Here is an 8,803-nt window from a genome sequence, read left to right as displayed (position 1 = left end):
GCAGAAAGCCAATCAGTAATGGTTCAGCTGTAGCAAAACAGGCCAACAATGACCAGGAAAAGGGATTTTTTTTTTTTTGCTCTCCCACCTTCCAAGACCAGTCACGGCTCCTCCATTGGTTCTTGGAAACTTGTGCAGTTCAGTCTTGTGGGGGTTAGACTTAAAAAGCTGCTTTGGGGTCTGCAGATCCCAAAGCAAGATATAGTTTGAGTCAGATACTCCAAAAGTTTTGCACCAAAGGCATTCCTTTTGCAATCCAATTTCATTTCTTTCACTCAGAAATGCACCCATCGGATTAAATTCAGTGGAATAACCCAAACTAGGTGAACACAGCTGCAATTTCAAAGTAACTTTTTAAAGAATTAAGATATATCTGATCACTGGTATAGTCCTCTACTTACAACCGCAATTAGCCACACGAACAGCTGGTTTGAGTTACTTGGATCTTTATCTGCACCTCCTTTCAGAATGCTTGAAAACGGCAGACTTTTATTCATGTTATACAAAGACAGTCTTGCTTTATTTATATTTTATTCCATACAAAAACAGCAACAATAGTAAAAAAAAATTATATTAAGAATGAATAAAAATAACATTCCCAAGCTCCCTTCAGTCAGCCGTCCTTAAAAGTACACACAGCCCTGCAGAAAACTATTTACAAGTTATCGGCTTAAAACTCGGTGAGGTGTGCCACCCGAAAGAGGCCGTTTATTTCTCCAAGAGGCCTGCATGTCCTGGGAAAAGGTTATTGCCAATTGTTTGGTAATTCTGAAAGAAATAATTTGAAAAGCATAAATTCTCACATTGTGAAACTTACAGGGCAGGGTGCAGAACCACCTTGTGTCATGGTTAAAAGACATTAACCAAGTGCTAAAACTATTTTACTAAAATTTCATGTTTTAAAACTGCTAAAACTGTGGCAACGTTGCCCATTCGGGTTTTTCTTAACTATAATCCAGTCGCTTACAAAGCCCCGTTTCATATGCAGGTATATAAATTAGGCAGTTACTCAATTACATATGACTCCATTCTTATGCTTTCAAAGGAGGTCAGAGAAACATTGATTTTCTTCTTAAAAGTTGCCGCAGCTCTAGATGGTAACGCAGTAAAATTTCTTATTTCTGTTTGAATCTACTGGAGTTGCCCCTTCCTGAAAACGGACCCTGCTGGACACACGATTCTACCGGTGACATAAGCTTCATACCAGAAGGTGCCTCTAGCTGGATTTAGTCATTAAATCGATGCTCAATTCTTCTTCTCAGTTTGGTTGGTGTCTGTACAATTCACCTGCAATAAAAGGTTACCAAATTAACATACCAGGAACTTCATAATATTATTGGTTAATTTTACTCAAGAAATATGCTGCATTGATTGGGCACTACATGGAAAAGCATAGGCTCCTAGGGCTGGAGGGGGCTTTGGGGGTCTTCTAGTCCATGGTAGGAGCCCTTAGGCCATCCCAGACAAAAGAAAATTTGACAACATAGTTCTCAATACCCAGAAGTACAGGTAGTCCTCAACTTATGACCATTCAAATATACAACGGAACCCCCAAATGGGATTTACCGCATGGATTCAACGTTCTGGTATTTACTCACCCCCACCATGGCCATGTGACCCCGTTTTGGGTTATTGGCAACTGGCTCCAATGGCTGTCTGCAGCGCCCTGCGGTCCCATGACCATGATTGAAGGTTTTGCCAGAAGCCACATTTACCCCGGTTTTCCAGCAAAAACCATCCCATAGCAAACAGTGAGTCTGCTGAACAGTCATGCTGTTTCCTTAACAACCAGGATTCTTGCTTTAACTACCACCACAGGAAAGCAGGTCTGGTCATATGGTGACCTGTTTTACAACCGTCCCAACCTATGACCGTAATCGCCAGGCTCAATTGTAGTCCTAACTCAAGGACTACCTGTAGTGAACAATCTACCCTCAAGAAGTCACAATTATTCTCAATAAAACTGACAAACACCCAGGTGCATACTCTCACCTGATTTTTCTATACACACCACGGACTCATTCAACCTCCCTTCGCTCAGGAGGTATAACCTTATTTTTCCCCTGATCACTTCCCACCAAAAACTTACAGCCTTATTTAATATTTTAAACTTTACTCTGACAGTTGCAATGACCTACGTTAGTCAAGATTATTCCAATGGCTGAAGGGGTGTCACTGTAGCACATTCAGTACAGTTTCCACAACAGAAGCCCACTTAATTAAAGCAGTGACTGCACGAATGGCAGAAAACATAAAGAAAGGGAAGGAGAACAGACAGCGTGCATGATGATTGGGAAATGAAGCAAAAAGAGGAAATTAAATTAGGGTGAGAAGAGAGGCAGTTAGTAGATGGAAAGATAAGAGGGGAAAAAACTACTTCGGAATGGCCAGGGATAGACTACTCCTACAAACGCCACACATCTAGCAATTTATGCAAGCTGATGCAATATTACAACTTAAACCAAGCTTCGAATTACTTACATTGTTGTCTTGGGAACTTCCCTGTAGCACCAAGGAATTGCTTCCTACAGATTCTGTTTCCATATCACCGAGATCAACAGGGCTACTGCAAAAATAAAACATGGAATTAGCAATATTAGAAAATAAATCACTAATGTTGGGATTCAAGAGAGAATTTAGCTTAACCCATTTAGCCTCTCTTTAGCCACAAAACCTGCCTCCCGATTTACCCAATGACCTCAATATTTAGGCAAAGTTTAGGCAAGATTTAGGAAAAGTTAGGCAAATAGGAATTGAAAGTATAAATCACATGAAATTTCCAATGATTTTGGAATCATTGATTTCCAATGATTTTTAGTATTACATTTAAATAATTTAGAAAAGTATTCCAGCAACTTGTTTAATTGATGTTTTGATATAAACAAAACTTTCAGAAAAATAATTGTTTTAAAATAACTGCATGTACTCTATTGCACCAACTAGGTTCTGGAAGTGGCACAAAATTCTGATAACCGGCTACTACATCATGTTAAATGGTTTAGTTTATTTTTAAATAAAAAAAAGACAGTTAATTTACTACAAAGAAATCGTTATATCAACATGCGTAGCACTATAGCTGCCTACATTTTGTAGAAAATTACACGTAGTCCTCACTTAACAACCACAATTGAGACTAGCAGCAATCTTGCTAAGCCATGTGGGCCAGTGAGCAAAGCATCAAAGGGCCACAACGGACTTAAAAGCCTCGTCTCCAATGTGGCTGTTAAAAGAAATCACCTGTTGTCGTTAAGCGAGAAATCACACGACCACAAGTTGCCCTTTCACTGCCAGTTTCTCCACTGACTCTGCTTATCCAAAAAAGTGTAGGAAGGGCAGTCATGTGACTCTGTGATGCTGCAACCATCACAAATGCCTGTTGGCTACAAAGGGCCACCCACACCCCGGGGACAAAATGGAAGGACCACTCATAAAGTTACTGTTTCAGCACAGTTGTAACTTTGAATAATTGCTAAACGAGGCAGTCATTAAGTGAGGCCTAACCTGTACTATGGTTATTAAACTCAATTCCACAAAAAAGAATTATGCTGTCCTTAAGCTAAACTTGATAAGAAACAAGCCTGATAAATTTCAAAAACTTGCTCCTGCTGAATGATTCCTGAATTAAAATAACCCTCAACATTTAAAGGCTTACGATTTATGCGCCCTTAAGAGACACTGCTGCTACTTACAGTTCTTGTGCATCGGAACCTTCTTCATGGGGAGGGTCCCAAAAATGCAACGCAACTTTCCAAAGCCTGATCTGTTGATCCCAAGATCTCCGACTGTACTTTTTAAATTTATTTGGAGTCCTTGGATGGACCCCTGGAACTCGTAGACACCTTGGAAAAAAACAGTTCAGCTACTTTTAGTACACCACCAACCTTCAACAATTTAGCACTGCAGCAATTTCTGGATAAATTTTTCCAGAGCAAATAAAACAGGCCTTCATCCTCCAACGAGCTTACGCCACCCTCCCCTCAGATATGCCCTACTGCAGTTTATATTTGTTTCAATATTTACATAGAGGAATAATTTAGTGCAAATTTGACATCAGAGGCATCCAGTTTCTCAGAATATTCTGCCACAGCCTTCAATGTAGCCATTCGCGAGAACAGAAATGAGAAATTATAGTAGCAACTTACTACAAAGTGGGTGAGCCAGAAATCATTTGTGACATTATGGCCAACTTTCCAGGGACAATTTTCTGAGCTCTTATTTTATCCTTTTCCCTTTTGCTCCCCTGCCTCCATCAAAAGCAAGGATGTGTTTCTTTCTTAGAAGTATGATTTATACATCTGATTCATATAAATGCTATAAAAGATTCCGGTGATTTATGAGACTAAAAAAAGGCATAGGTACTTCTTGGGAAGAAAAATTCATTGTCTTTACTTACAAATTAAACGATATTTTGTACTGAAAAGAATCTCCACTCTGTGAGTAGAGAGCTTACCTAGGAACTTCTTGAATATATCTGTCATATGCCAACGTATTCTTCCCATAATTTATTTGTTTTTGTCTCCTCATTAGAACAGCCTCGTCAGTCTCCAGTTCCACAGCTGCTGTAGATTCCTTGGAATCCGAACTGGAAAATATAGTTTTATTTTTCATTTATTCTCGTTTCATGGCTTTGCATTCTCAGACACAAGCCAAGAGATTTGGGGGCCCACCCATGCTTTTAGTAAATGGTGGGATTCAAATTTAACAACCGGTTCTCTGCCCTAATGATTTCTTCCAACAACCAGTTCACCAAACTGCTCAGAAAGTTAACCACCGGTTCTCCCGAAGTGGTGCGAACTGACTGAATCCCACCACTGCTTTTAGTGCTATTCTGCCCTTAACATGGGAAATATCTCCCCTTTTCTTCATTTCCCTCATATCTTCTCATTCCCACTCACTTTTAACATAGCTGTACTTCAATTATTCATTCTCGTCAGCCTCCATTTCACAGATCATCCCTGGTAGATTTGCTATGAGCAATGATTTTTTTTACCTTCCAGTAGAGGTCTTCCTTTCTCTTCCAAATTCATTTATCAGCAGCTTTCTTTTGTATCTGTAAAACATTTGTTTTTTAAATAAAGTTATTTTCAGTGCATGTATTGCTACAGTGCTGTTCTGCTACAGCATTGTTGGTGTTTTATTATTTATTTAATAAATGTAACACTTAACAATATTCTCACATTTGTTAGATGGTAAGACTCTTACCCATATTTTCCTGACCTACTGGATTATCCACAAGAGCTAGCTTTTTTATAGCGCATTCTTCAACTTGTCTTGCAGCATAAAATTGTTTTCTATTTTGAACACAAGTGTCTGCTACATGGAAAAGGGGTAATACCTTCCCTACCTTACTAGATCTCCCTATCTCAAAGAATAAAGATTTGTTTTTGAGAAACTGAATTTAAACAAATTGCAGCTCTGTACCTTGCCATTTCTCTGTTGACGTTAGTCCTCATTTCATCTTCTTCAACTGCACTCCCCCAGTCTGAACATCTCGAATGGGGCTTGTGGCCCTCTGGGGTTGTGAAACTGTGAACACCAAGTTGCAGGAAAAACAAAGTAGCATCTTTGTCACAATATTCAAAACACACAACATAGCGTGCCCCATCTCAACTGTGTCGCAGGTTAAGCCAAGCCATCCATTACTGAACCCTTCATGTGTCATGAAGAGCTTTTGAGTTACTCTGTGCAGAACAGTGCTTATCCTCATCTGTTTGGGATAACACCAGTATGCTACTTAAAAATATTTAGTACAGTGCTAAAATATTACCAGCAACTAAACATTTTACGGCCACCTCTGCCTTAAGTAGAACTTCACTGTGCTTAATCGTGAGGAACTATTTCTGTACACCCACCTCTCTGATCTGCCATCTGCCAGGCTGTACGAATCATAGTCAATGGTTGGTCCGCTGGGCTCGTGCGTATTCCTGTGCTTCCCATCTGCATCGCGCTTCCTGCCTTGACTCCATGAAGCAGTTGATCTGCCAAGAGACAATGAAAAAGAAGGAACAGTCAAGGAAAAGCAATTACAAAAAATTATAATTTTTTACAATTAGAAGTTTCAGAAGCTGGCCTGGGGATCGGCCAGTTTGAATTGTTCCTAGCTCTTGAATGCAGGTAGTCCTCGGTTTAACGACAACAATTGAGTCCAGCTACTAAGTGAGAAAATTGTTCAGTGAGTTTTGCCCCATTTTACAAGTTTTCTTGCCACATTTGTTAAGTGAATCCCAGCAGTTATTACGTGAATCTGGCTTCCCCATTGGTCAGAAAGTTGCAAAAGGGGATCACCTGACCCTGGGGCACTGCAACAGTCATAAATATGAATCAGTTGTAAGACATTAGAATATAGATCACATGACCATGGAGATACTGCAAGGGTCGCAAGTGTGAAAAATGTTCGTAAGTCACTTTTTTCAGATCCGTTCTAACTTTGAACGGTCACTCAATGAGCTGTTGCTAAATCGAGGACTGCCTGTATGGCATAAAGGTGGGGGGGGGAAGAGCTCCATCCTGCTACAGCTGCTCCTCGCCTTACAAACCGCCACTGGGGCCGGAATTTCGGTTGCAGAGTGAGACAGTTGGCAAGCAAGTCGTCCCGTGCTCATATCCAATTCTGTCATGGTGGCTAAGTGAATCATGTGATGGTTACGTGAATCCAGCTTTCCCCAATTGACTCTGCTTTGTTTTCAGGGCGGTTGTAACTTCGAAACGGTCACTAAGCGAGCGACTGTAAGCTGAGGACTTCCTTATAATGAGGACTTTGGAGGGGGAAAAAGCAGAAGTGGGAGGGAGGCTGAAACTCCTCCTCTTCCTCCTCCCTTTTACGGAGTCTTACCCTCTTTGTTTTTAGGAACTGCCACCCAGAGCCAGGCAGCTTGAAATAAAGCCGTTTTCAAAACTTTCCTTCCCAAAGAAAGCAGCTTCTTCCCCCCCCCCCACCATCGGCCCCCATGAGATCCACCCGAGGGGCTCTTTTTTAACCTCACCTGAGGGGTCTCTATTCTATCTGCCTAGGATCATATATATATATATATACATATGCATTATATATAGCCTCAGAAAATATATTGTTTATGCAAAATACGTTATTTAACATGACGCGGGAAAACACCCGAGATTTTAATTTTTTGCATATACACACCCGCAAAAACTTAAGACATATATTGTACAATATATATAGCTGGACAATAGCTTGAATTAAATCCAGATAAAAGCTGTATGTATGTATAACCTATCTGTACACACCATTTTTATCTGGATTTAAATCAGGCGGTTGTCCAGCTTTTGGCATCCAAGACCCCCAACAACAACCCTGTGAGGAAGGGGCGACCCTCCCCCCCCATCACCCAGAGGACCGAGGTGCGTGAGGGGGGGATTTCAACACGGGGCTCCCCTCAGGCCATCCCCGCCAAAGCCGGGCTGATCTGAGGCGCCTTATTTGGGTCACAAGGAAGCGAGAGAGAGGGCGAGGATGAGAGGAAAGGCCTCCGGGGCTCCGCGGACGAACCGAGGCCGATCAGAGCCTCTCCGAGGCAGCCACAGGCCGTCGACGGCCCTCCCGGCCTTTACCTGCTACGAGTCCGGCCGGCCAAGGGGCTTCGCTGGCGAAACGACATGACGAGGGCGAGGCGTTTCCGACGATCCTCACCCGAAGCCGCCAACCTCGCAACTGAGGCGCGTCAGGTAGCGCCGCGCGCGCCAACCCGAGTGGCCGCTACCACCTCGAAAATGGGAGGGGGGAATCCTAGAGGGGAGGCTTTTCTCCCCCACGTTCACAGCTCTGGGACGGATTACCCAGCCGCCTTCCGTGGATGAAATTTTCTCCGCTTCCGAGCTCTTACCCTGAGGTACAAAAGGCCTCGGGGCGGCTTTTATCCTCCTCTCTTCAGAGCCGGGCTCCCCCCCCCCTATTAGCGGCGTGGCGATGGTTTGCTCCGGCGCGCGGAGCTCCGCCCCCTCTTCCTCCCGCCCCCCTTTTGCCTTTTTGAGCGAACGGCGCTTTGGCGGGAAAAGTTTGCAAGCCCGGACGGGCCTCTCTGCAGCCCCCCCCCCCGAGGTTGCACGCTTTTCTTTGCGGCTTTGCGGGATGCTTTCCTCGGCTGAAGCTGCTTCCCGACGAGGGATCCATTGCTCCTTCCTTATTGAGCAATTTTGCCAATTTATTTTGGTTTCCTAAAAGCATTTGAAGAGGGAATATTGCTGCAGGCTTTGGAATTCGGCCACCTTACTAATACTTGGTGCTTGCAAGAAAACAGGGCTGTCTTAAAGGCGGGCAGAATAATTGCATGCTGGACCCCGAAAGGGTGGTCGCGTGCCAAGATGCTGCAGATAGGATACTGCTGCAGCATAGATAAGAACAAGCTCCTTGGTAATGGATAATATTAATAATAAGACCCCCGAAAATAAGACCCTGTCTTATATTTTTTTGAACCCCGAAATAAGCGCTTGGCCTTATTTTCGGGGAGGTCTTATTATTTTGGGGTGCATGGAGGAACCCAAAGGAAATGGCGGGGACCGGCTGATCATGCGTTTAAATATTTTCAGGAGGGGCTTATTTTAGTGCATGCGCTCAGAAGCCCGATTGGGCTTATTATCAGGGGAAGTCTTATTTTAGAGGAAACGGGTAGTGTTTAAAAAACAGCATTGGCAGGAATTCTGAAAGTCATTCTGATTTTTAAAATGGTCTTGTTTTATTGGATCGGTGCGTCCCGTTTTTAGTTAGGAACCGAAATCTGGCATATATACTGTATTGTGTAAAGTCACCCTCTGGTCTTGTATAGAGGTTCCTAGATGCCTGGCCAAAATA

General features: G+C 42.8%; 1 protein-coding gene across 2 annotated transcripts; it reads right to left on the bottom strand.

Annotated features, from left to right (window-relative positions):
- Positions 1-487: 487 nt before the first annotated feature.
- SLBP (stem-loop histone mRNA binding protein) lies at positions 488-7,651 on the bottom strand. 2 transcript variants are annotated; one of them, XM_070943171.1, is made up of 9 exons: positions 7,567-7,651; positions 5,853-5,978; positions 5,422-5,526; positions 4,991-5,050; positions 4,451-4,582; positions 3,690-3,839; positions 2,482-2,566; positions 1,205-1,287; positions 488-768 (listed from the first exon to the last, which is right to left on the bottom strand). In XM_070943171.1, exons 1-8 carry the CDS (start codon positions 7,611-7,613, stop codon positions 1,246-1,248), a joined length of 747 nt encoding a protein of 248 aa, XP_070799272.1. In that variant the 5' UTR covers positions 7,614-7,651; the 3' UTR covers positions 488-768; positions 1,205-1,245. The 2 variants fall into 2 exon arrangements, with proteins under 2 accessions (XP_070799272.1, XP_070799271.1); XM_070943170.1 differs by having other exon boundaries at positions 488-1,287.
- Positions 7,652-8,803: the final 1,152 nt, after the last annotated feature.

The sequence above is a fragment of the Pituophis catenifer genome, unplaced genomic scaffold (assembly GCF_029215685.1).
Source record: "Pituophis catenifer annectens isolate HBS135680 unplaced genomic scaffold, rPitCat1.0.hap2 SCAF_4, whole genome shotgun sequence".
Classification (NCBI taxonomy): domain Eukaryota; kingdom Metazoa; phylum Chordata; class Lepidosauria; order Squamata; family Colubridae; genus Pituophis; species Pituophis catenifer.
This window is presented reverse-complemented; position numbering and strand designations above follow the sequence as displayed.

What these genes read in the sequence shown, in the direction of transcription:
- SLBP (XM_070943170.1), bottom strand. Translation starts at nt 7,613, where the DNA reads ATGTCGTTTCGCCAGCGAAGCCCCTTGGCCGGCCGGACTCGTAGCAG. An exon ending in TATATTCAAGAAGTTCCTAG is followed by an intron (nt 3,840 to 4,450) that starts GTAAGCTCTCTA and finishes TTTTTTTCCAAG; the next exon opens with GTGTCTACGAGTTCCAGGGG. An exon ending in GAAGTTCCCAAGACAACAAT is followed by an intron (nt 1,288 to 2,481) that starts GTAAGTAATTCG and finishes CTTTTATTGCAG; the next exon opens with GTGAATTGTACAGACACCAA.